This window comes from Leptonychotes weddellii, chromosome 6, assembly GCF_054177405.1.
Source record: "Leptonychotes weddellii isolate Sample4059 chromosome 6, ASM5417740v2, whole genome shotgun sequence".
Taxonomy (NCBI): Eukaryota; Metazoa; Chordata; class Mammalia; order Carnivora; family Phocidae; genus Leptonychotes; species Leptonychotes weddellii.
The window spans coordinates 25544703-25572175 of NC_138374.1; the positions used below are offsets into that span (position 1 = coordinate 25544703).

Genomic DNA, 27473 nt, shown 5'->3' on the forward strand with positions numbered 1-27473 from the left:
TGGGGGGAGTTAAGCACAAGAAAATGGTAATTTGTTAATTTTGCTGGGACCGTGAAGGTATTTGAGGGTTCCAGTTGGCAGCAGGTGGTAAGGGTAGCTCCTTTTCCCATTTACAGGGTTGAAGAAGAAGAAAGATATGTTCCTGACTTCCCAAGTTGGAACAAAAAGTATTTCCCATTAAAAAAAAAACTTTTTATAGTGGCTAGTTTTTTTAAAAAACTGTATTTTAACACGTTTCAAGTATATTCCAGGATATATAGTTGTTTTTGGACTCACCTGGGAATGTGACCGTAATGTTATTTCTATTGTAAGAGTGTGTATTCCTTGTTCCAAAGCAACTTCTGAATCCTGCATTTATGAATTAGAGGACTGTCCAGTGAGTTTTTCTGAACCTGTGCATGGCTTTTGCTCCTGTTTTTGAGGGTCTATCTCAGTGCATCTGTTAAGTGAACCAGCTCATTTTCTTTTTGTCCCTTTGGGGACATTTTCTTAAACAGTCATGCTGCCTGAAAACCTGTCCCATAAAAAAAGCACACATTCAGTATGACCTATGAAAGCAAGTCCATCCAAGTTAGTTTTTGTCCAGGCACTGAAAGGGACTTTTATGAGATCAGGGGGTGGGTATGGATACTAAAATGCCTCTACTTCAGTGTCTCCACTGGCTTTTTATCTGTCTTCATTCTCTGTCCTCTGTCACATTTGATAATATATTTAATATATTAAACAAACATCTGTGTATCTATATATCAGACACTGATAGGTCCTGGGGAGGACAAAATAATTGCCTTCAAGTACTTACCTAGAAGCTGAGACTGGCAGTTACAAAACAAAGTGAAAGAATTAAGAGATGTGTGAGCTGAGAGAGAAGAGTATACCTTAATTTTTTTTTAGATTTTTTTTTTTTTGTCAGAGAGAGGGAGGAGAAATAGGCTCCCTGCCGAGCAAGGAGCCCGATGTGGGACTCGATCCTAGCACCCTGGGGTCATGACCTGAGCCAAAGGCAGACACTTAACCGACTAAGCCACCCAGGCACCCCTACTTTTAATTTTTTAAAATATTTATTTTGGGGGGGGCAGAGGGAGAGAGAGAATCTTAAGGAAGTTCCACGCTCAGCATGGAGCAGGACACGGTTTGATCTCACAACTCTGAGATGATGACCTGAGGGAGGCTTAACTGACTGAGGTACCCAGGCACCCCTGTACTTTTTATTTTTTTAATTCTGTCCTGCTTAAAACTGTGACCTTACGCTTTTGGTTCAAATTTCTTTCAGAACACTCCCATCAGTGGCATTTCTGCCTCATTCCCTAATTTGAGGTGTAGTCTAAGGCTCAGTTTTCCACCCTGTTTACTTGCTCTCAGGTCTCATCCACTGTTGTGGTGCTAAGATGCTCAAGAAATGCTTAGTGAGTACTTAGTGTGCAGAGAGTGGGCAGGCATAGCAATACCCTAAATTGTCTTCTGTCCTGACTTCAAAACCCTCTAGTCTACATGAAAAGGAAATCTAGACTTGTGTCACGGTGATTGGGGGCTCCGTCATAAAATAACTGAACCAATTCACTGTTTTTGGAGGTGTAACTGGCAAAACCACAGTGGGACTTATGCATTAAACCAAAGTTTTGAATCTCAGGTCACAGGTCTAAGATCTTCAGCTGCTGACAGAACGTTGTTTGAAAATGCCATAATTCCCTCAGTCAACATAATAAAATCCATCTGATTTTTTCACCTCCCCCTTCAACTGTTTACCTTCATCAGTCACAAGAGCCTGTCCAGTTTTCCTTTACAGTCACTGCCACTATATTAATCCAGGCTTTCATCACCTGGGACCTGGGACTATTCTATTAGTCTCCTAATTTGAGTCCCTGCCTCCAGCTCCAAGGGAATCCATATTACTTGTCTCAAAATACAATCTTCATCTTATTGCATCCCTACTCATAATTTTCATTAACTCCCAATTACCTGCAGAGTTGAACTGGTATTCCCAATCTGTATCCGGCCTCCTTAATTCATGGTATGGGAAGTGCCAGGGGGCCTACTAGGCAGTCGGGCCCTTCCTTCTGAGACACCACCTATCTTGCCGCTGCAAGGTATGACACCTATATCTCGTGTCCCTGAAACCCTCCAGGAAGTTCCTGGTCTACAGTACCTAGCCCCCTGCATGCCTATACCTTTTAATTAGTTCAGCCAACAGCTTTTGGCCACCAGTTGTTGCTGGGGTGTAGTGTGTTGCCATTATTTACGGCCTCGATTGCTATTTACCTTTTCAATTAGGATTCCACTGAGAGCTTCTGGAGCTAGTACCAGGTCTTCTCCACTTCAACAAATAATGAATTAGTATTTTCCCTTTTCGCGGGGGCTGTTCCCGGAGCCTGGCTCAAATTGAATAGGGCAGAACTTAGTAGTCGCAGGATCTGACCCACATGGCAGAAATGCGCAATCACAGGACAGGTGAGGGAGCCCGGAGAAAAAGCGAGAATCCTATTACATCCTTCGCCGGTCGGCCCGCTTCTCGACCCCAAGCTCCGCGCGCGCGGTGCCCTGCCAGGACTACTTTTGGCCTTCGGCAGCCGCCGTCCACAGCGCCCAGTCGAGCCCAAAGGCCCTCGGAGGAGATCGGCTCTGGCTGCGCCGCGCTACCCTGACCTGGGCTCCCGGAGCAGGTGGGTCTTCCCCACCTCTCTGGCGGGGCCGGGAGTGCCTCTGCTCCCTCGGGAGAGAGTCGGGGGGAGGGGAGCTCGCCCCCAGCGGAGACCCCGGCCCGCGCCTCTCAGGGCCCCACCACGCCCGCCCTCGGGCTGGACCCGGCTCAGCTCTCCCGGCCGCGCGGGGGTGCTGCGGCCCGACGAGGGTCTCCCTCGAGCGCTGCCCTCGCGCCTTCCCGTACGCTCCGGGCCCGGGCCTGGCCAGGTCTGGCGGGAAGCTGTGCTGCCCCAAAGGGCCGGGGCTGCCGAGGGTCGCTGCCGCCCTCCGTCACTGCAGGAGTCTGTTCGGCTCTTGGTTGAATGTAGATTAAAAGCCCGTCTTCCCAGTTTCTAGACCGTCGGGGATTTAACACCTCATGTGGAGTTGAGTTTAGTTTGAACTAGTATAATGGTTAAAAGCACTGGGCTATGGGGGCTGATTGGGGTTCACATCTCGGCCCAGCCAGTTTTCTTCCCCGTAAAATGGGGATAATAATAGTACTTGCCACATAGAACCATTGTGAGAATTGAGATTTGCACGTTAAATGAGCAGTGCTAAACACAGCTCCTACTTTTGTTAAGGGCTTTCCCCAGAAACGTGAAAATGGCTTTGACCAGCAGGTGGCAGTGGTGACTATATAATATGTTGTGCAGCAAGTCCGTACGTAACTGATGTTGCCTCAAGCGTTTAGAGGCCCCCTGAGAATCTTGGCTGAATTGGCAGCCTTAAACTTTCTTCAGGCTGGAAAGTACATTAGAGATTGAGTAATACTACGTGCTATTTTCTAGGTTGAGACAAACCTGACGGTGGCTTCCTTAAGCAGGTCACAGCAGGTCCCAAGCCTCCTCCCTCAAGTTCAGTGTTAAATTAAAAACAAACAAAACACTTTCCTGCCACTTTGCTAGCCTGTTGGGATGGCACCTTGAATATGCGTTAGAACTGGATTGGAAACCACAGAATTAAAATGGATGTCTACCTTCATTCAACAAATAAGGTACCAAGGAGAAAAAGATAGAGTCTGATTTTCATTGGGTGGCTCGCCTCTCTGAGGGGGTGAGAAGCTGCGCCCAGAAGGGTGTGATAAGGAGCCAGTTATGCAGAGAATGAAAGGAAGGACGTTCAAAGTATAGGAAGCAGAATTTACAAAAGCTCTGAGGTAGTAAAAAGCCAGGAAACGAGAAAAGGCTAATGTGGCTGTAGCACAATGAATAAGAGGGGAAAGTAGCAAGAGATGAGGTTGAAGTGGTAGGCTGGAGCCTTTGAGCAGGGTCACTAGCAATGTTATTCTGAGTGCAGTAGAAGTCATTGGAAGGTTTTAAGCATGGAATGCCAAAATCCTGTTTTTGATTTTAAAAGTTCACTTCTGCTGCTGTGTAGAGAGTTAATTGGGTTATGGTAGGGTAAAGATGACCAGTTGGAAGATTATTGCAGTAATCCAGGTGAGAGATGATGGTATCTTCAAATAGTGTGGTGGTGGTGGAGACGGAGAAAAGTAAATAGATTAAGATATAATTTTGGAGGTGAAATCAGGAAGACTTAATGATGAATTAGAAGAGAATAAGGGAGAAGGAGGAATCAAGGGTGATTTTCAGGTTTTCTGGTTGAGCAATTGGATGGATAGTGGTACCATTTACTGAGATGAAGAAAACTGGAGGAAGAACAGATTTGGGGGAATAGAGAATTCTGTTTTAGACAGACTAACTTAGGTATCTTTGCTATATCCAAATGGAAATATTTGATTAGCAAGTTATACATAAGAACTTGGAGCTCAGAGGAGAAATTTGTGTTGGTGGTATGAATTTGGGGGTCATCAGCATATGGATGACACGTAAAGCCAAAGGAATAGATGAGGTCACTGAGATATTATCTGATCTGATGATTATCATCACCGTTGGGCCTGTGGCAACCACTGTGTTTCGATATCCTTTTGGGATTAAAGCATTAGATTTCAGTAATTAGGTAAGTGAACTGTCCTTGCAGATCTACAGATGGTTATGTGTATATTACCTCCTATTGCCCTGAAATCCCCATTCCATGGTGGGGAGAGAGAAACAAGATCTCATGTCTGCAGGTAGTCCCTGGATCTGACTCCTAAGTTTGCAGGTTTCTGTTTTCAGTAGGCTGAGGGCCATGTCAGTTTTCTGCCACACACAGGACCGGCCATGAAGCTAAAGGAACTTGAACGGCCAGCTGTCCAAGCGTGGAGCCCAGCCAGCCAGTACCCTGTGTATCTGGCCACAGGTATGATGATATTGTGGACTATGATCTGCTGAAAATACATAGGTCAAAGGGAGACTTAATATCCAGAATTCTTTATTGAGCTTCAGAGAAAGCTTTAGAGTCATGGAAAGGTGGGGTTTGCTCGCAGCATAAGCAAGGGGACATTAGGTGTTTGGAGTACCCGGGGGCAGCCTTGAACTATGGCTCAAGCCAGGGCACCTCCTGTTTTCTTGCTTTCTTTGGAGTTACGACTTGAAAAAGGGTATACCCAGTCTTCTCCTGTTCCTCTGCCTCTCCACTCCCTAACCATTTATACCCCAAATCCATGCATGTATTTTTGCTTATATGCTGCCTCTTCCTAACTTTTCTTGTGCCTAGGAACATCTGCCCAGCAGCTAGATGCCTCCTTTAGCACAAATGGCACATTGGAAATCTTTGAGATTGATTTCAGGGACCCCTCTTTGGACTTGAAACACAAGGGAGTCCTTTCTGCCTCAAGCAGGTACTATGTCTGAATTGTTGATGAGTGTGCGGGACAGATCCTGATGTAGACCCTGTTCAGGAATCCTGGTAGTAATGTGTGCTTCTCAGGGCTCATGAGGAGATAAGTGAGGGGAGAAGTTAACCCTGGGTTTATTTTGCAAAAGGATTTTTTAAAACACCCACTCGTACCTTTTTGGTCAGCAGCAGCAGTGGTGTCAGGCAGAATCATGTGATAGAGACGCCTCACACAAAGCTGGACCCATAAGTACCTGATCTCTCTCTGAGCCCAGAGATGTTGGCTCCTTCCTCCCTTGGCTCTTGTGAAGATAACCTTAAACAATATCTTGTTTTCTGCCAGTGGGAGGAGAATGAGTGAGCCTCTCTCTTCATCGTGGTTAGGCACAGATTGGGTCCTCGTGGATTTCATGGCTCTGGCAGGCTTACAGGGCTGAGTACTGGCATTCACAGAGCATATGTATACAGGCCAGACACTATGCTAGGAGCTCTGTATATCTTATTCATCCCTCAAAATGGGCCTGGGCCATAAATACCATTAGTCCCATTTTACATAGGAGGAAACTGAAACTCTGGGAAGCTAGGATTTATATCTAGGCCTAACTCCAAAATCTACCTTTTTTCTATTATTCAACTTTTCTCTTATAAAGGTTTTATAAAGATGTGCCTTACAGCAGTGGTCTCCAAATTTTCATACCACCAGGGAAAATGTGAATATTCACTATACTCAAGTTATATAGGCAATGTAAGTAGTATACATGCATTACTCTACTATTAAAAATGCAATTCTATAACTTTTAGATTAAAAATATAAGTCTTTTTCCTACAGCTCAGAAAATTATCTTGCCCATCCCACTTTAGAGGTTACTGGTCCAAATGCAACTTTGCATTCTCTTGTGCATTTTTTGGTTCATCTGAGAGATTAATTAATTTAGACAGAAGTACCCTTTTTTTCTTTTCATGGTTTAACCTAATAAAGGTTAGTTATTCTCCCTTTCTGGAGCCCCTATATCACTTTCTGATAGTATCCCTTATTTTATAGTTTTTTTACATCTCTTTGTATTTTCAGTACCTTTCCCTTTGAAGAGCAGCCACTGGAGGGTTTACCAATAATCATGAAATATTCTTAGCATCTAAGCAAGCATTTCAGAAAGGGCCCCTGAAAGGGGTGAGCTAATGCAATAATGTTCATACTCCTGGAGTTAAGAAGAGGGGCAGGAGGCAAGGGCTCTTATCCTCAGCCAGCAAAGCAGCAGCTTCAGCACAGTAGTGGTTCCTTAGGAGAAAGAGTTCCTAATCAAGAGGCAATGTAATTGCTTAAGAAATCTTGCCCCCTGCTTGTGTGTGCACATGCGCACACTCCCTCTCTCTGTCAAATAAATAAATAAAATCTTAAAAAAAAATTTTTTTTTAAAAAGGGGGCACCTGGGTGGCTCAGTCAGTTAAGCATCTGCCTTCGGCTCAGGTCATGATCCCAGGGTCCTGGGATGGAGCCCCACATTGGGCTCCCTGCTCAGTGGGGAGCCTGCTTCTCCCTCTCCCTCTGCCTGCAGCTCCCCCTGCTTGTGCACTCTCTCTCTCTGTCAAATAAATAAATAAAATCTTAAAAAAACCCTTTTTTAGAAAAAAGAAATCTGAAATTATATCCTAAGATCCCTCTGGGCGGAGATTTTTGTTTGTTTTACTCACTGCTGTATCTCTAGCTCCTAAAACAGTACTTGGCATTAGATGCTTAATAAATATCCGTTAAATGAACAAGTGACATTAGAAATGTCTGGATTACCAAAGTGAGCACTCCTAGCCACCATTTCAGTTAGTTATAGTTATTGTTCAGTTAATCTTAGTGGCTTGAGAGCTTTTCAAGGGGGATGATTGGTTGGTTTTGCAGCCAGCTAGGTTGAAGGGATCCTTTTTGAACTGGTGGTACTCAATTCAGGAATCATAAACTTCATTTCATACTCTGTTCCATCCTGCAAGGATTGGGGCTATAACCAAAATAAATAGTACAGTTAACACTATTGATAGTATTTCATCTCTACTTTCTTTTCTAACTCCATAATTGTATCCAAAGTTTGATTTGCATTTCCAGAGACCTAAGGAATTACCTTTGACCTAGATCTATTAAGAGTCTTGTTGAAGAAATTATCTTAGACACCCACTTGTGGCTCAGCCTGGGTTCAGTCACTTACTCAGAAATCCACATCTCAAACTATTGACCAAGATGATCAGGGTAGTAGAGGGCTGCCCATTCTTTGCTTTATGCTTACCTCTTTTTTTTCTGTGTCATCTTTGGCATGGTTTAGTTGAAAGCACAATTGTATTGAGTTGCATCCTTGGCTAACGGTACATGACTGTGCAAATGGTATTCTGACAGTGGTCTTCAGTTTCCTCACTTATGTGTAAAGAAGAGGTTGTGCAAGATGACTGCTAAGAACCTACTGGGCTCTAGATTCAGGTCTTATGTTCAGTCTTTCCTTCCCTTTCTTTTTTATAGCATAATCTCTTTCCTTTTTCCTTTTATTTCTCCCTGAAGGTTTATTTATTTATTTATCAGAGAGAGAGAGAAAGAGAGGAGATGGGCAGAGGGAGAGGGAGAAGGAGAGAAACAGACTCCCCACTGAGCACGGAGACTGACTCAGGGCTCAATCTCAGGACCCTGAGATCATGACCCGAGCCAAATCAAGAGTTGAACGCTTAACCGACTGAACCACCCAGGTGCCCCTTCTTTTTTTTTTTTTAAGAAACCTTCCTTGTGTTTCTTCATTATTACCTCAACATATACTTTTCAAAATCTTTCCCCTTCCTTTGCCTGCCCTTTTCACCAGACCCATGGCTTAACCACATTTGAATTCTGAAGACCCCCTTATCCTCAATCCATGATGCATCAGAGAAATGTTACGTATTTAGAAATACCTGACCAAAAGAGAACTGCTCTGAAACACTGGTAAGGGTGCAGACAAGGGACTGCCTCAGGCTGTAAGTAGATAAATGCCCTGGATGCATCAGAATCTGTTCGGATTAGCACGCCCGCTGAAGCTGGCGATGTTTGGTTTGTTAGACGAATCTCATGCAAGAAGAAATGTTTTGGGGAGAATAATACGTGATGTGTGTTGACTTGTGAACTGAGGTCTCAGCTGCTGTGGCTGAATGAGATCAGAGGCCGATGTGTGATGGGTGTACTGTACTCCATCCTGTGTCTACACTGATCTCTTTGTGGTCTCTGTAACCTCCGTATGACCCATCCTCTAGTAACATGAAGAAAGGTGATCTACCTTCCATTACCTTTATAGCAGTTCTAGCTACTTGGGGAGGACTGTGACCTTCTTTGGGTGCCTGTGTGTGGAACAGCAAGCAGAAAAAGATCACTTTGTGTACTTGGTTTTCCCATTTCCAAGGTTTGCCTTCTTTAGAGATTACATCAAGATGACAGAGTAGAGGGGTGCCTGGGTGGCTCAATTGGTTAAGTGGCTGCCTTAGGCTCAGGTCATGATCTCTGGGTTCTGGGGTGGAGCCCCACAGAGTCTGTTTCTCCCTCTCCCTCTGCCGCTCCCCATGGCTCGTGCTCTCTCTCTCTCTCAAAATAAAAAAAATCTTAAAAAAAAAAAATCACAGAGTAGAGAGAACGTAGGCTTTGTTGTTGGATAGATCTGGGTTCAGAACCCAGCACTGCCATCTAATGTCCTCTTGGACACGTTATTTAACTTCTCTCTCTGTTTTTCTCTGCTGTAAATTTGGGATGTATAGGCATAAGTAGCCTGGTGCCTACTAGGGATAAGGAAAGGACTTCCTCAAATAGCCACTGCTCCGCTTCACTGCCTTCATTCTCCAGCTTGGAGCACTGCCTTCACCACTCTGACTTTTAAGGAAACTTGGATTCCCTCAGCTATTTTGGCTTGTTTTCACTTCAGTTCGCTAAGATGAGGTTGGGGTTTTTAAAAAGGAACCTGACTAAGCAAATCAAAGCAAAATCCTAAACAAAGAAATACCTAAATTACAGAAGCAAGAATTGACACAGCGCACGTTCCTAATTACAAAGTAGCTAAAGCTTGGCCTCAGCTGAGCTTCGCTGGGATGACCCTCTGATCTCTCAGGCCTCAGTTTATTCTCTTTAACCTTGTCTTTTTCTCTCTGCCAGAAGCATAGCCATGAGCTGGTCATTGGGGCTGGTTCTGTCTTTGTGAATTTCAACGTCTTCCCTTATTGGTTATTGGTCTAGGGTGGTATCAGTCTGATGTATTTAGTACAGGGGTTCTCAACCCTGGTTGCTTGTTAGAATCACCTGGGGGCTTATGTTAAAAATGTGGATTCTGAGGGCCTCTCTCTGGAAATTCTGCTTTGCAAGGTCTAGGTAGGTGTGTAAAGAATCTGTATTTTCTTTAGGTGCCACCCATCATTCTTGATGCTCTATGGTGCCCATTGTTGCCATCTCCATGGGAACCTCTTCAGCAGAGAATTCCATCGGTATTCTCATGTTTTGAAAGTTCCCATTTTTCTATACAAACGCTTTCTATACCTTCTCCTTAAATCTCTTTTCTTCTAATGTCTGAAAGTCCTATTTTCAAGCCAAAGGTCATCTTGTTTCTTAAGTTTTTATTTTGAAACTATTCAAACATAGAGGAGTTGTAGAATAGTACAGTGAATAATCATATACCTTTCCTTAGATTTATCAGTTGTTAATTTTTTGTTGCATTTGCCTACATGCTTTTGCGCTCTTCCTCTGCATGCACATGCACGTGTGTACACACACACGCGCGCACACACACACGCGCGCACACACACACACACGCACACACACACACACGTGTTATTCCCTGTCCATTTGCAGAGCAGAGATGATTGACACTCCTTGAGCCCACTGAATGATCATGTCCGGGTCCTTGCTTAACTTGTCCCAACTGGTCCCACCCACTCTCCCAGGTGTTCTCTATCATGTCCTGTTTGGGCTCCTGCTTCACCCTCACTAGTGAAATCGTTAACCATAGGACTGTACTTTCTACATGCTTAGAGAGAGTCATTTTGTCACGCTGTGTGTTCTGCCTTTTGGTCACTCTAAACTAACAGGGCTTTATTTTCCAACTCTTTGGTGATTCCCCCTTGAGGTTTCAGGTACCTTTGTCTTCGGTCTGGATGTCATAAGCTGTGACCATACTGAGGTTACTGCAACATCTTCTACCATCCCTGTGTGAGTTTTTCTCTGGCCATACTCTCCTTTGGTTCCTGTGAGACCGATTCCGGGCTTCTCTAGCTACTCTGTTGACTTGCCTGCTGCCCGCACTGACGTCTGGCCCCAGGGGGACGTGGCAGCCTCTTGAGCCAGTGTAACGCACATTTGTCTGCCTTGTTAAGATCAGTGCAACCTTAGAACACATGGTCGTTTGGACAGTAACTTTGGAGCCACTGTTTGTGTCAGCTCTGCTGTTTTATCTCAGTTGCTGACCTGGTCTCAACCAGTGCTCAGCTCTGTACTTCTAACAGGTGGTTGCTGCACCAGTGACTGGCCAGATAGGTCCCTGCCCGGTCACCCCACTCAGTTTCTTGGCCAACTTTCCAGGGTGTGGAAGCATTTCATTTCAGTTAGGGATCTTATGACATCATTTGATGTGAAATCTGGCTTCTCTGAAGGGCTGTGGAAATACCCTTGGCTAGCAGCTGTGAAATGAAGGACAGACTACCTGTGAGGCTTTGGGGATCTCACATGCCTTCCCTAGGGGCTTTGCAGAGGACCCATCTTTGTCTGCAGGGGCGCAGGGTCCATCTTTTTCTTTTGTGCAAGACACGGGCAGTGTCTTGTGAGAAGCATCATTAGAAAGCCAAAAGTGTTTTCCTAGAGGTATGTTCATTCTTTACGCTTCTATGTTTGTAGGGCTGGCCCACTGCAACCATATAGCAGATCCAGTGGGCTAGTCACAGGGAAGAGACACAGGGTGGAGAGGTCCTTGGGTCTTTTTTACTTCCAGCTTGAGAGGGAAGAGGGGACAGCAATTGTTGGTGTAGGGAAACCTGCTTCTAGTCAGGTACAAAAGAATTTGGATCTTCCTCTAAACAGAATACACTATTTTATGATGGTTAAGAGCTCAGGCTCTAAAATAAGGTGGGCCAGGGCAGCTGGGTGGTTCAGTGGGTTGAGCGTCTGACTCTTGATTTTGGCTCAGGTCATGATCTCAGGGTCATGAGATCAAGCCCCATGTTGGGCTCCATGCTGAGTGTGGAGTCTGTTTAAGATTCTCCCTCTCCCTCTGTCCCTCCCCTGCTCTCACTCTCTCGCCACAAAAATAATAATAAAAATAAATAAAATAAGATGGGCCGGACTTTAAACCTTGATTCTGCCACTTCCTAGCTGTCAAATAGGGATAAAGTTACTGTGTATACAGAAGTTTCATAAATTCTCTGTGCCTCAGTTTCCTCAATTGAAAATGGAGTTAATAATACTTCATAGGGTTATTGAATATTAAATCAGCTAATACATGTGAAGCACTTAAAACAGTGCCTGGCACATAGGAAGTATCCAATAAGCATTAGTTGTTGTTATTTGAGTTGTGAAGATTAAGTAAACTAATCTATTTGAAATATGTATCCCTGGGCCTATATAACCCTAATAATGTTAATTAAAAAAAACAAACATGCCACACAACCCTGAGGCAGTGGTCTCCTGCCTTCCTAGTGTAACAAAGATGGAATTTTTTTCCAGAGAAAGGGCAGGACCAAGCAAGGAATACGGTGTTGTGTGTCTAGTAAGTGAGGGAGACAGGCAGACTCCATCTCGGTGGGGATACCTGCGTAATGGCAGAGGCTGACAGAAATGCCTCCTCTCTGCCTACTGACCTGATTCTGCATTGGTGCTGATGCCAGTTCCTCCTCTTTGTAGGTTTTACAAGCTGATCTGGGGGAACATTGGCGATGGGCTTCTGGAAGGCTCCGGGGTCATTGCAGGTGGCGGGGACAATGGCATGCTTACTCTGTACAGTGTGGCCCACATCCTGTCTCCCGGGAAGGAGCCTGTGATTGCCCAGAGACAGAAGCACACGGGGGCTGTCAGAGCCCTTGACTTTAATCCTTTCCAGGTACTGCATTTCATTTGGTCAAACATGCCCAAGCCATGGAGCCACAGATCTGAGTGGAAGCATTCACTTGTGACCTCCAGTCTATAATTCTTAGCCCTTCCCACACTGTTATGGGGGAGGTTTTGGAAGCCCCAAATGTGGGTCTCTTTCCCCCTTACCTGTTCGTACCTTTTCCTGGGATGGTGTGTCTCCTAAGGCCTTTTCTTCATACAGGGCAACCTCCTGGCCTCGGGAGCCAGTGATTCTGAAATCTTTATTTGGGATTTGAATAACCTAAATGTGCCAAGGACCCCAGGATCTAAGTCACAGGTAAGGAGTCTCCCGGGGCTGCTGATTAGAGTGTGCAGCTGATTTGCCCAGGAAAGTCTTGAATTCTGGAGGCACCCAGAGCACAGGAGAGTTTGGACTTTACCACTGGAGGGAAATAAAGCACCACAGACTAACATATTACCAGCCAACCCATAACAGGGATGGAGGGGAGGGTGTGTGTGTGGTGGTTTGTGGTCAAGAACTGTCCTCGGGTTTCTGAAAGGAAGATGAAGAAAGGCAGTAAAAGACATTGAGAAAAGGAGTGAGTACTATTTATCATAGTAGAGCTTAGGCAGAGTAGAGTAGGGCCCTGGGCTCAGTGGAGTGGGGCCAAGAGGGGACGCCCAGATATATCCTTGTCCTTTTTGTTGGGGTGGGTCAGCTTTGCCTCTATAGCAGGTTCTCCCATGCAGTTGGGGATCTGGTGTATGTCTGTCTCTGAGTGCATCTACCTGTCAGTCTATAACTGGGCCCATCTTCTTTGCTTCCTGGCTCTTCTCTGTCTTGTGCTTACAGTATCGTGAGGTAAGTTAAGTATAAATTTGATAGCACCCTGTGCCCTAAAAATAGCAATGGCTTTTCTTTCTGCCTCATTCTTTCTGGGGGTCTTACATGTCTTTGTTTCCCTCCCTTCCTCCTCCTCTACCTCTCTCTTTGTCATAGATAAGAGGGCTGTTTTAAATCTTGACTCCATCCTCTCAGGAGCACCTTGAGATAGGGGTAAATTCCAAGTGTGCCTGCCATTCTCTCAGCTTCTACACCAGTCCCCTAAAGGATCCTCTCTGGAAAATTCAACTCCCAGCTCCCTGACACTGGGTTTGGGAAGCCCCATGTCTACTCTTGGGCTTTCTGTGGGGGATTGGGAGCAGTGGAACAGCAAATGGCTCTTGGTCCAGGAGATGACAAGTTGTCCTCTATCCTCTATCCCTCCCCACCCTTCCTGCCTCAGCAGCCTCCAGAAGACATCAAGGCACTCGCTTGGAACCGGCAAGTTCAACACATTCTGTCTTCTGCTCACCCCAGCGGCAAGGCAGTTGTGTGGGATCTCAGGAAGAATGAACCTATCATCAAAGTCAGCGATCATAGCAACAGGGTGCGTCATGGAGACAGAATACAGGCTCGGGCTCTGGCTTCTTTCTCATGCCTAGACTTTGGAGCTGCTCTTCCCCAGGCCAGGTGTCTGCTTTCAGCTGTTGCACTTGTAGGTTCAGCCTCTTAGCAGATTTCCTGTTGAGAGTGAATGCTTAGGGAAGCTAAACAGAGCTGATCCAGAGGCTACTAGTGTTCCTTACTTACTCATGGTCATCACTTATCACACAGAAGAGACACAAAACCTGCCCTCAGAGGTCCTATTCCAACTGGGCAGAAAAGGTTCATAACCAGAAGTGTCAGGTTATATCACCCATTGGGGTCTGCTTTGTCCACAGATGCACAGCTCAGGCCTGGCCTGGCACCCAGACATAGCCACCCAATTGGTGCTGTGTTCAGAAGATGATCGTTTTCCAGTGATTCAGCTGTGGGATTTGCGCTTTGCCTCCTCGCCCCTGAAGGTGCTGGAGAGCCACAGTAGGTAATGTCTCAAGCTCTGTCTACATCCTTGGTGGATGGTGGGGCATAACTGACCTGGGTAGGAGGCAGTGAATGCCTCACTTTAGTTACCAAACATCTTGCGTGTCTTCAAAGTCATTCCCAGTGAACACACAGTCTCCCAGTCCTAGCTGTAACCCCAACAAAGAGGAGATCCTTGAGATCCTGAGGTTATGGAAAAGAACCTGAGATTCCATTTAACTTCCAGAAATGGGAGTGTAGATGGGGTCATGAGAAATATTTGGAGCCAATGTTTAGTCCCCCTGGGAGAGTCCCCAGGCTCTGATTTAAGGATAATGTTCATTTCTTTGGGTAGTGAGGTTGCTTCCTCCAAGACTTCTCCTTAATAAGAGAACCTAGGCTCCTATCTATCCTTTGAACAGGCCTGCCCCTGAAGCTGTAGCTCTTAGGCCCATAGCAGAAAAAGCAGCCCACACTGTTCTTTCTTACTAAAGAGCTGTATTGCCTCTATACCTTCTTGGGGACTTTGAAGAGTTGGGTCCTCACCACCTTCCTGCGAAAAAAAAAAAGCACCCAGAGGGGTGGGTGCTTGCCTGATTCATGCTGTTCATAGTCCCTACTCTACAGTCAGGGAAAAGAAGCAGGCCATTCTGTGGGGACGTCTGGGGGCAAAGTGATACAGTGTGTAGCGCACAGGCTCTGGGATTTGACTTGGGTTCGGGCTGCATGACTGCTGAAGGTTCTTTAATTTTTCAAAGCCTCATTTTCCTCGTTTGTAAAATGAAATGAGACTGCTCATTTTATAGGGATGAAATTTATCCAAGATATTTGAGGTACCCTACTCAGAGTAGCCATTTGACAAATGTTAGTTGCTCTTTCCTTTTTAGGGGGATCTTGTCAGTGTCGTGGAGCCAGGCTGATGCTGAGCTTCTGCTCAGTAGTGCCAAGGACAACCAGATCTTGTGCTGGAACCTGGGGAGCAATGAGGTAGGCTGGCCGTTGCGTGGGCATGCTGGGAGGGGAAATCAGCTGTGTGTTCTGGGTCACATTACCTAAGTCAGGGTTTCTCTAATGGTCGGGTTCCCTCACAGGTAGTGTATAAGCTGCCCACACAGAGCAGCTGGTGCTTTGATGTGCAGTGGTGCCCTCGGGACCCTCCAGTGTTCTCTGCTGCCTCCTTTGACGGCTGGATAAGATTGTACTCCGTGATGGGTAGGAGCTGGGAAGTCCAGCAGATGAGACAGGCTGACAAGGTTTGAAAGGCTTGGTGGAGAATGCTGGAGGGAATGCTGTCTCTATATGGGGGGAGAGAAAAGGACGAATGGCCTAGGAGGAAGTGGGGACTGTTGGAGACTGGGAAACCAGGACCCTGGGTTGGGAGGGCTTCACCTTTGCTCTAGTGCCCATCTTCCTGGGAGGGTGTCCGTTCCTGCCACGATACAAAAGAGGCCTTCATATTGACTCTTGCTCTTGGATGTTCCCTGTGATATTTCAGGGACATTGGATCTCCATGCCGGGACCATTATTTTGGAAGTATGAACTGTCTTATCTCCTTTTCTCCTGTAGATCCATTCTGTGTCTACACTCCACTGTAGACCTTGGATGCAGTAGGCTTTCCAAGAGCCTACTGCATGGGAGTCCTACCCTCACTACCAGTTCCCTAGAAAACGGGAGTCCAGCCTTTCTGGGCCAGATTGGTTATCTCAAGGATTTCTCCCAGAGTAGAGTTTACAGATGCAGCACCACTTCAGGTTGGTGATACAGGTGTGCTTTTACCCTCAGATCTCTTCTTTCTTCAGCAAAGGCCAGCCTCTCCCACCGCTGCAGGTACCAGAGCAAGGGGCCCAAGCATCATTGATACCTCCTCTAAAAAACCCCCCCAAATGGTTGAGAAGGCCAGCAGGTGTTTCATTTGCTGTAAGTATAGTGTGTGGGAGTGTGTGTGCATGGTTGTGCGTGTGTGTGTGTTTGTGAAGCCTCTCGTAAGCCCAACATGTAGCTGTGTTCTATAGATTTATTCCCACTGCCTGTGTCTCAGATCAGGCCCATTTTAGGGCTCAAGCAGAGTTACTATTGCTTTTCCCTCTACCCCTTCACCTTGCTTACTGTGCCAGTCCTGTCTAAAAGGTATTGGTTGCTGTAGGCTGCTTGGTTATAGAGAACTGCCTGAGATTCCACCTGATTTTTCTCTAACCCTTACATGTCTGGACTGGTAGTGAGTCCAGACATGTAAGGGTTAGAAATACAAAGCAGGAAAGAAAAAAAATATAAATTCCATCCTGTCACTCCTCTGCCCAAAACCTTTGACCCCCATTTCCTTATGGACTTACCTTTCCAGTTTTTATCCCCACCTTATTCTTTTTTTTTTTTTTTTTTTTAATTTATTTGACAGAGAGAGACACAGCGTGAGAGGGAACACAAGCAGGGGGAGTGGGAGAGGGAGAAGCAGGCTTCCTGCAGAGCAGGGAGCCCGATGCGGGGCTCGACCCCAGGATCCTGGGACCATGACCTGAGCCAAAGGCAGATGCCTAACAACTGAGCCACCCAGGCGCCCCCCCACCTTATTCTTATGTGTTCCCTAGGTTCTAGTTACATATGACTCCTTTCTGTTCCACAAATAACTCCTCAACTTTGCTGCTTCTGCATGTACCCTGCCCTTCACGTCTCTCCTGAGCCATTGAATCCTACTATAGTCTTTCATGGTCCCTTGCTTAAGTACCACCCCGTCCACAATGCCTGTCTTTAAACCCTTGTCAAACTTCACTTCCAAGATTTCTATTCCTGTAATGATACATTCTAACTGTACTAAGGTTACTTAAATACATGTGTGGAGACCCTACTAAGTAATAGACTCCTTGAAGACTTGAAGATAGGGACCACATTTTGTCCGTTTTTATCCCTAAAGCAAGTGCTTCTCAAACTTTAATGCACATACAGATTACCTGGGGAATCTTACAAAAATTCAGATTCTGGTTCATTCAGTCTAGGGTAGGGCCCAAGATTCTGATTTTCCAACAAGTTCCCAGGTGATGCCCTTGTGGCTGGTCTGAGGAGTGGCAGGGTCCTAAAGCACTTAATTCAGTGCTTTAAATATTAGGTTTGAATTGAAAACAGATGTATCGAATAAGTGGTTCTTGTGTTCACAGCCACCAGTTTTATTGTGGAGGTGAATCTAACATACTCAGGAGGTGAAGAATTCTGATGTTGAGAGAAGTACATTCTTTGTTTGTTTCAGGAGGTAGTTCTGTGTTTTAATTTTTTGAGGAATCACCATACCATTTTTCACAGCAGCTTCACAATATTTCCAACAACAATGCCTGAGAGTTTCATTTTCTCTACATCAGCCCCAATACTTATTTTCTGCCTTTTTTTAAATAAAGATTTTATTTATTCATTAGAGAGAGAGCACACAAGCAGGGGGAGAGGCAGAGGGAGAGGGAGAAGCAGATTCCCCACTGAGCTCGGAGCCCGACGCGGGGCTTGATCCCAGGACCTGGAGATCATGACCTGAGCTGAAGGCAGATGCTTAACCATCTGAGCCACCCAGGTGCTCTGATTTTCTGCCTTTTTTTATTGAAGTAGAGTTGATGCACAATGTTACATGTAGTTTCAGGTGTACAGCTTAGTGGTTGACAAGTCTGTACGTTATGCCGTACTCCCCACAAGTGTAGCTACAGCGCTATGATGGTATCATTGACTACATTCCCTACGCTGTGCCTCTCATCCCTATGACTTATTCATTCCATGCCTAGAAGCCTGTACCTCCCACTCCTCCTCACTCATTTAGCCCATCCTCCCACCCCTCTCCCCTCTGGCAACCACCAGTTTCTTTGTATTTATGGGTCTGTCTGGAGAGGCCTGTATTCTTTTTTTTTTTTTTTAAGATTTATTTATTTATTTGAGAGGGAGAGTGCCCATGCACAGGTGGGGGGAGGGGGCAGATGGAGAGGGAGAGAGAGAATCTCAAGGAGACTTCTCGCCGAGCAGCCCAATACGGAGCTCGATCCCATTATCCTGAGATCACCACCTAAGCTGAAACCAAAAAGTCGGAAACTTAACCAACTGAGCCACCCAGGCGCCTGAGGCCTGCATTCTTTTTTTTTTATTATGATTATGTTATGTTAATTACCATATATTACATCATTCGTTTTTGATGTAGTGTTCCATGATTCATTGTTTGCGTATAACACCCAGTGCTCCATGCAGAACGTGCCCTCTTTAATACCCATCACCAGGCTAACCCATCCCCCCACTCCCCTCCCCTCTAGAACCCTCAGTTTGGGAGGCCTGCATTCTTATCATAGCTCTGTCACTTATTAGCTGGGTAACCTTGGGCAGTTCGACTGTCTGTAAAATAGGGATAGTAGTACCTGCTTAGCTTATGTTAGTGAATTGACATGAATCTCAAATGAGAATATACATAAGCACTTTGTAAGACTATCAAATATTAACAAATCAAAAATTAAGTTCGTTTTGTTTAGCACTAATCTGTAGTGTAGGTTTGTGCTGTAGGAATCAAGTGAAGAATTCCAACTGGGCAAGTTCATGAAGGAGGAGGTCTCAGGAAAGGAAATAGTGAAGGGCTGGGGAGTAAGCAGTAGTTGTCAACCATGGCTGCAACCTGAAGAACTTTCAAATATACTGATGTCTAGTCCCACCACCAGAGATTCGGACTTCATTGTCTGGAGTGCAGCCTCATGACTCTGGATAGCTCCTCAGGTTGTGTTAATGTGCAGCCACGGTGGAGACCTGCTGGAGTCAAGGAACTTTACTAAGCTCTGCTTGGTGACAGATGCTTTAGGTAGGGTACCTAATAGTGTGAGAAGGATGCTCAGGGGGGGCTGTTTTGGTGGTTGAAGGCTCAGAAGCAGGAATGAACTGGGCACTTTGGGGATGTGGAGCAATCACATAAATGAGCAGGGAGAGAGAGGCTAGAGAGTCTGGCCCTGACTTTGGAGGAGCTTAAGCTCTCTTCTGTGGCCTTTGAAACCAGAACACACTCCTAAGCAGCCATAGGTACAGGGTGGTAGTCTAAGGCTTGGATTGGAGGAAAACCCAGAGGCTAGCAGCCTATTCCAATAACCTAGGTGTGCTAGCGCTGGGAATGGGACAGGGGGCCCTGTGTGAGAGACACTGCACAAGACGAGGTCAGACTGCTGTTCCGTGGCTGTAGCTGTGATGGGTATAAAGACCATGACAATGCCAAGGCGTTTAGTCCAGGTGACTGGGAGAATGGGGCTGCCAGCACGGGTCAGAAGATGAGTACCATGTGCTAGAGTTTTATGCTGATGGTGCTAAAAATGTAGAGGTGGTTTATGTATAGGGGTGCATTTTCTACTCATTTCCTGATCCTGTTCCACCCCCAGGAGTTCTTATTGTTGATTTCCTATCCTAGGGTCAACCAATAAATAGCCTTCCCTGTGATTTGGACTTGGTGTTAATTTTTAGCTTGAAGATACAACCTTAACCCTTCTTGTTTTTCCTCACCAGTTTGGAGGGAAGCTGGTTACCTTTGGCCTCCCCAGCACCCCTGCCCATCAGATGCCACAGCCTTGCCTCCGCCTAGTCTTCATCAGTCAAGTCATCACAGAATCTGAATTACTGAGGCGGTCAGCTGAGCTGCAGGAGGCCCTGGAATCAGGAAATCTTCTGAATTATTGTCAGAACAAGATCGAACAAACATCACTGCAAAGTGAAAAGATGCTCTGGCAATTCCTGAAGGTAGGAAGCCTGAGGCTGGCTGCTCCGAAAGTGTTTCCCCAAAGCCAGAAACTCTAGGAGATGGACAACCACATTGTGACCTAGATTATAGAGGCCCTGACCTCTTAGGCGTTTTCCTACACCACACCACCCTCTGGACACAGAATCTTCACCTTTTACCGGTGTCTCAGAGACCTTTTGCAGCTAAGGAAGCTGAGGGGTACAAGTGACATTTGCCTTTTTTGCTTCTATTGCTGATGTCCTAGATACTTTACCAAGGCCAATGTGAAGGCTTTTATGCCATGCCAAAGGGCAGATAACGTGATGGGAAGAGAGAAGAGAAAGGAAAGGAAGGAAAGAGGATTGGCTGGAAGGGGGCATCATCATGAGAAGGCTTTGAGTTTGTTTCAGGTAACCCAAGGCAAGTTATTATGGTGGGACTCAGGGCTTAAGTCCCAGTTTACTCTGGAGGCATGGATCAAGTTCAGTGCTAATGAAATTTCAAGTTGTGCATGACATCAGGAGGAGTGTTCCACCTGTCAAAGGAATTGAGTAGATGGGAGGAGAGAACTAAAGGGAGAAAGAGAACTGACTGGACAGGCAGTGAGAGGATTATTCAAAGCTTTGGGATCATAGTAAATAATGCAAAAAGGACAGAGCTGTCCCAGGGGATCTAAGAAGGGCTTGGGGTCTATACTTCAGACACAGTAGAACTTTGTGATGGTAGACACCAGGAATCTGGGAAGGAGACAGGATTTGAGAAGGATCATCAACTGTAGAGTGAAGCTAGAAAAAGGTGTGGGAAGAAAAGAATAAGAAATGATGCTTTTGTTGTAAGCAGAATACGGCCAACTGCTCCAGGAATGGTGGAATGGGAAAGAGAATAGAGGGCATCATCAGGAGTTGAGCCTTTCTTCTAAACAAAGGAGGCAGCAGTACCTAAGGATAGAGGGGAGTCTGGTTGAAAACCTACCCAAGAGCTGTCCATTATGATGGTTCTGAAGCTGAATGTGGCTGAACATTTCCAAAGGACAAGTATGGGAGAAGAAGGGAGCCCTGAGAGACTGTGAGAAAGATAGTAGTCAGAATTCATGGCTCTGTGTAGGGCAAACGAAGGGCCCAGCCACCTAACCCAGATTAAGGTACGGCTTCAGGAAGGCTTGGCCCCCAGTATCTGGGACACTGAGTGGGTAAGCTGACTTTGTGTTTTGTTTTGTTTTTTTTTTTTAAAGATTTTATTTATTTATTTGACAGAGAGAGAGAGATCACAAGTAGGCAGACAGGCAGGCAGGTAGAGGTAGAGGGAGAAGCAGGCGCCCTGCTGAGCACGGAGCCCAATGTGGGGCTAGATCCCAGGACCCTGGGATCATGACCTGAGCCGAAGGCAGACGCTTAACCAACTGAGCCACCCAGGCGCCCCTAAGCTGACTTTGTTTATTGTATCTATGCAGCTTCCACCACGAACTATGTTTTCAAGTAGATATTTTTTTTTTAAGATTTTATTTATTTATTTGACAGAGAGAGAGATCACAAGTAGGCAGACAGGCAGGCAGAGGGAGAGGGAGAAGCAGACTCCCCACTGAGCAGGGAGCCCGATGTGGGGCTCGATCCGAGGATCCTGGGATCATGACCTGAGCCGAAGACAGATGCTTAACCGACTGAGCCACCCAGGCGCCCCTTCAACTAGATATTTTAGACTCACGAGACTCTGTAGGTTCACTTGGCATCAGTCTCCTCAGAAGGATGTGGGACAGGAACCACGGCTTGGCAGGGCAGCCGGAGGTGGCGCTCTTCTGTGGGGGTTCTTGCAGCAGCCCATGCAGCAGTCCAGAGTTCTCATCACCTCCCCAAAAGACAGCTCAGGTGCAAGGTGATGAGATGCACACAAGGCAGGTGTGTCGGTGGCCCCGGCTTTGAAGCCTCATGCCCACAAGAGCCAATGTCTCTTGTACCCACTTCAAAAATGTTTCTAGAGTCCCTACAAGAGATCTTTTCAGTTACAAGAGTCCTTGCAATCAGGGAAGCCTGCGAGCATGGTGTCCACAGATGCTATTTAAGTTTTGTATAGTTCGAGTCCAGATACAGTTTATCCATCACAAGCAATGTTGCCTGGAAACATAGGTGACATTTGACTCTTACCAGGTATCCAGGCTAACAGATCTAGTAAGTCAACAGAAGGTCCATGGTCCAGTTTTCATGTAGAAGTGGGAGAGGGTTTTGTTAACACCATGCCTCCAGCTCAGCAGGATCAAATTGGGGGAGGAAAAGGGGAGAGACGGTGTTGGCCTCAGTAGGGCACTTCTGGTGGTATGAAGAACTATGTTAGAGGGTACACTGGCACAGATGTTCAGCTTATGCAAGAGAGGGTCATTCACATTGATTTAATGGAGACTTGTGTGTTGTGTGGTTCATTAGGTGACCTTAGAGGAAGACTCCAGAATGAAATTTCTAAAACTATTAGGATACAGTAAAGATGAGTTCCAGAAGAAGGTAAGCTGCTTTCACATCAGAAGCATGTACTTGAAGCAGAGAAGAAGAGAATGCTGTCAGTGGGAACCGTCTCAGTGACCTCTTTCTGGGCTTCATTAACGCATATACAAACCTTTTACCTCCTGGATGTAGGCTTTTCCCCAGGTAAATAGCCCAAGAATCTCAGAGAGTCCAGTCTGTGTGGTGTGGAGGTGGGAAGAAAGCATAATAGGTGTTTGACCTTGTGCTGGGAAGAGGGTACTCATAGATCTCTCCTTGCAGGTGGCCGCGGGTTTGAAGAGTGACTTGGGGCTGGGCGAGACCCCTCAAGGGAGGCCCAAGGGAGATGATCTCCACAGTAACAGACAGCAGGCTTTCTGCAGCCAGGTGTGGTTGGAGCCCAGACAGCCAGACCTGGGGTAGCACAGGAGACCTGCCTTTAGGGCATCTGCCCCTTCCTGGACATTTGCTTTGCTCTCATAAAGTGCTTGGCTTCTGTAGAAGTCTTCAAACTCCTCATTTCTTGGAACCACAGTGAGACACAGAGTGCATAAACTTTTGGGCTGGGAGAGGAGCTATGGACTAGAGACCTTCCCAAACCTTATCTGGTTATTCTGTAGCTTTACCCATTAAGGGCCAGATAGTAGAGCTCTCAGAGAGAGCTACCAAGCCAGCTGTCTATCTGTTTTCAGGTTCATTTCCAAAATAGCCACCTCTGTCCTTTCTTGTACAGACCTCCGAACACATCACAGAGGAAGCCTCTGCCTCCTCATCCTTCTTTGATGAGCTGGTCCCTCAGAATATGACTCCATGGGAGATCCCCATCACAGAAGGTACTCTGATCCTGAGGGAGAGAAACGCTCTATGTGGGAGTAGGTGGGCTCAGAGTTCTTGGACTTGAGAACATTTTCTTCTTGTCCCCTGCCTCCTGCCTCCCTCCCACCATCACAAATGCTGAGTGGTTCTGTTACTGGTTAGAGCTCTCTCTGGATTTTTATGGATATGTCTTTCCTGTGGAAGGCCTTCTAGCAAGATTTTTTTTTTCTACTGTTTTCTTACTTAAAACACTGTGATTCGGGGCGCCTGGGTGGCTCAGTTGGTTAAGCGACTGCCTTCGGCTCAGGTCATGATCCTGGAGTCCCCAGATCGAGTCCCGCATCGGGCTCCCTGCTCGGCAGGGAGTCTGCTTCTCCCTCTGACCCTCCTCCCTCTCATGCTCTCTGTCTCTCATTCTCTCTCTTGCAAATAAATAAAATCTTTAAAAAACAACAACAACAACAACAACAAAAAACCACTGTGACTCTGTTTTTGCTGAGCAACCACACACTATACCTCTAATATTGCCATATGAGGCTCTCCCTCATCTTGAGCCCTGTCCTTAGATTACCACTGGACCTGGCCCTCTGGGACAGCCCACTACATTTTGTTGTTGAGGAATGAAACTTGGGAGTTTTGTTTGGGGCAAGGGAGGCTGAGTGATACAGAGATAGAAGGGGTGTACTATGGGCCCTGTAGGGAACAGGAAGCTAGGGTCTGAGGGCAGGCTCACATGGAGGGGATGCCTCTGCCTGCAGACACTGATGGACTCCTGAGCCAGGCTCTCCTGCTTGGAGAACTACGCCCTGCTGTGGAGCTGTGTCTGAAAGAAGAGCGCTTTGCTGATGCCATCATCCTGGCCCAGGCTGGGGGTGCAGATCTGCTAAAGCAAACACAGGAGTGCTACTGGGCCAAGAAGAAAACCAGAATCTCTTCGGTAACTGCCCACTGTGCAGGAGAGGAGGGGAGGGGATTACTTGGACTTTGTCAGGTGGATGCCTACACCTTGATGTTTAGAAGATCTGCCAGGCTTTCCCTCTCCCCACTCCAACCACCCCTACCTCACCCCCAACGCCTAGTCAGTGGTCTAATAGGAAGCCTGTTCACCAGTGGCTTTTCTTAGCACGTCCCTGTGTGTGACTCTGACTGTGTTGGATGGATGGCTAATGACGTCCATCCCTCTCTGCTCATTATAGCTGCTAGCCTGTGTTGTACGGAAGAATTGGGAGGAGATGGTTTATGCCTGTAGCCTGCAGAACTGGAAAGAGGCACTGGCCTTGCTCCTGACATACTGTGGGCCAGAGAAGTTCCCTGAGCTCTGTGGTAGGTAGCCCTGGGTTTCAGGATGGAGTGGTGTGACTCTAGCATGGAGTTCAAGGACACGGTGAGGGAGGAGGCAGAGGAGCAGCCTGAGCTCTGGGAGGTCAGGCCGTGTTGTCAAGGCCAAGGTCTGGTTCAGCTGGGAGGCAAGGACTCTAGTAGGGATCATGTATTGTCCTGTTTTACTTTTTCTCGCAAGAGCTCCGCCCTTCCCTATAGCGCAAAGTTGGCCTCATTATTGTCCAAAGCCACTGTGGTTACTTGTCCCAGCTCATGATCCTCCACCTATTTTCAAACAGGAGAATGAGAAGAAGCACAGGAAAGCTATGCCATTAAAGAACTTTCCTTCTCTCTGCAGACATGCTGGGTACTCGCATGGAACAGGAGGGTGGCAGAGCACTAACCTCCGAAGCCAGACTCTGTTATGTGTGCTCAGGGAGTGTGGAGCAGCTGGTGGAGTGTTGGGCAAGATGCCACCAGGCTTCCTCCCCCCTGGCTCTACAGGTGCTCCTTCTCTGTAGGGCACTGGTCACTCCATACCAGGCTCTTAGGAGAGGCTATTGATAGGGATGTGCAGGGACATCAGAGGCAAGTCTTCTGGGTACCCAGGCTGGGATCAGTATATTAGGGAGTAGAGAAGGGCCTTCAGTGTCTGGGACCTTTTCCCAGGGATGAGCTAGCACCTCCCTCTCTCCTTCCCAGTCGGGGGAGACTGAGCAACAGCTGCTTAGGTGTTAACCTTCATAATTTTTTCCCACTTTAGGTTTGGTTATACAAAGTTATTCTCTATTTGAATAATTGTGAGCCTGGGCCTCCTATTAGCTGCTATGAAAAGTTCTGTGGATTTAAATTTTACCAGACACTCTACAGGTAACTAGAGAAGACTCATAGGAAGACAAAGTCACAGATGAAACGATAGTATAACAGACCCTGAAACTGATGATGTACTAGCAGAGGAAAGGGTAAAGAAAGCAAAAAAAGAGGCAGAGATGTATGAGAGTCTAAGACCCAGATGGACCCAGTTGAAGCAAATGCTAATAGCTTGGGAGGTGAGGCCAAGAGGCTCTTCTCTAACTATTACATCTCTTACGTATCATCACTTGCTGCCTGTACCTGGCCATGGCCAGGTACCCTCATACCCAAAGTGGGAAGTCCCTGGGTCAACTGCCTGGTCTTAGGGAGCAGGATGTGCTTTGAAGAGACCTGACTGCCTTTATCCCTGTTCCTGTAGGACCTGATGGAGAAGGTGATGGTCCTTAATAGGAGCTTGGAGCTACTGCGGGGTCCTGACGGGGTGAGCGCAGGCCCTGCCACAACCTGCAGGGTCACTCAGTATGCCAACCTCCTGGCAGCCCAGGGCAGCCTGGCCACTGCCATGAGCTACCTACCCAGTGACTGTACTCAGGTGAGTGGGACCACGTACAGAGAGCAAACCATTTCAGTCATCTAACACTGGCTGAGCACTGCCATGTTCTAGGCACTATGCAAATGCTGGAATTCTAGAATAAATGAGATCTAGTCCCTTAGGAAGCTCACAGTCCCTTGGGGGAAATCAGATGTCAGTAACTTACAGTGTTATAACAGAAGTTTATACTAGGCACTGTGGGACTCCAGGAAAGGGGCTGGTTTTGCCCAGAGCAATCAAGGAAGGCTTTCCAGTGGTTAAAACAGTTGCGCTGGGCCTTCAAAAAGAAGCAGCTTCCCAGCAGATGTAGGGCATTCTAGGCAGAAGGAACAGTAAGGAGGGAGGCTTGGCAGGGATTAGGGACCTTTGAGTCATCTAAGGTGGCTGAAGTGTAGAGGGCCAACTGAAGTTTGAATGCTATATGGGGCGAGGCTTATAAGAAAGGATGTTTACTTGTTTTAATTAACACAGTTCTTCACTATTATAACTTTTGTAGCCACCAATTCAGCAGCTGAGAGATCGACTTTTTCATGCCCAAGGTTCTGGTGTCTTGGGCCAACAGTGTCCTCCTTTCCCCTTCCCACGGGTTGTTGTGGGAGCTACCCCCCACTCTAAAGAAACATCATCTTACAGATTGGGATTCTGGCCTTCTCACCAGGTAAGATCTGGTTTGGTTTGTTCATTCATTTGCTCATTCATTCAAAAATACTTATTAAATGTCTACCAGGTACCAAGCATGGTTCTAGACACTTGGAATATATTAGTGAAAAAAATGATGAAAATTCTCAACTTTGCAGAGCATAGATTCAGTTATTTTTCTGATAACTTCTTGTCAAACAACTGCTAGGCTCTTAGAACAGAAATGAGGACAAACCATGATTCATGCCCTTAATTAGCTCATAGTCTAGTAGAAAGATAGATATGTAAAAAATAAGTACAGTAAAATTCATCAGTGCCATGATTAGGGTATGATAAGGTGCCATGGGATCACACAGAAAAAAGCAATTTAGTCTTTCGAGGAGGGGGAGAAGTTTAGGGAATGTTTTAGAAGGAGTATGATGTTTGAGTATTGAAGATTAAAAGTTATTTAGGCAAGGGAAGGAGTAGGTAAATGCTATTTCAAGCAATGGGAACAGCTTGTACAAAAGCATTGAAGGGAGAGTAAGCAAAGCCCACTTGAGGAACTACTAATATTTTAATGGGGCTGCCAAACAGGTGTTTGTTGTAGGGGTGTGAGGTTAGATGAAGCTGGAGTAACAGGTAGGAGATAGAGCAGGAAGGACCTGGAATTCTGTGCTAAAGACCTTAGATTTGACCCTGAAATTGAATGGTCTTATGCAGGGGAATGACTAGCTATGTATTTAGGAAGGACAAGGCTGGAGGCATTTAAGAGGCAATAGCAAGAGATGATGAGGACATGAAATGACTGACCTAAAGCTGGAGAATGA

At 46.3% G+C, this 27473-nt stretch overlaps 1 protein-coding gene across 5 annotated transcripts in view; it reads left to right on the top strand.

The window, feature by feature from the left end:
• The first annotated feature begins 20 nt into the window (after positions 1-20).
• The window catches only part of SEC31B (SEC31 homolog B, COPII component), a 61938-nt gene continuing 34485 nt past the window's right edge, over positions 21-27473 (top strand). For 4 of the 5 annotated variants that reach the window (XR_014146215.1, XM_081823637.1, XM_081823640.1 and 1 more), the window contains exons 1-19: positions 21-2657; positions 4797-4920; positions 5278-5401; positions 12263-12458; positions 12672-12767; positions 13717-13860; positions 14195-14337; positions 15203-15302; positions 15407-15568; positions 16098-16232; positions 19806-20036; positions 22431-22505; positions 22767-22871; positions 23218-23317; positions 24059-24237; positions 24497-24623; positions 24979-25124; positions 25852-26025; positions 26522-26683. Coding sequence is in view for 4 of the 5 variants with exons in the window: in XM_081823637.1 (XP_081679763.1) it covers positions 4842-4920; positions 5278-5401; positions 12263-12458; positions 12672-12767; positions 13717-13860; positions 14195-14337; positions 15203-15302; positions 15407-15568; positions 16098-16232; positions 19806-20036; positions 22431-22505; positions 22767-22871; positions 23218-23317; positions 24059-24237; positions 24497-24623; positions 24979-25124; positions 25852-26025; positions 26522-26683 (2478 nt within the window). In the remaining variant the exon portion in view is untranslated. The remainder of the gene's footprint in view (positions 2658-4796; positions 4921-5277; positions 5402-12262; positions 12459-12671; positions 12768-13716; positions 13861-14194; positions 14338-15202; positions 15303-15406; positions 15569-16097; positions 16233-19805; positions 20037-22430; positions 22506-22766; positions 22872-23217; positions 23318-24058; positions 24238-24496; positions 24624-24978; positions 25125-25851; positions 26026-26521; positions 26684-27473) is intronic. The other variant, XM_081823639.1, reaches the window with a different exon arrangement.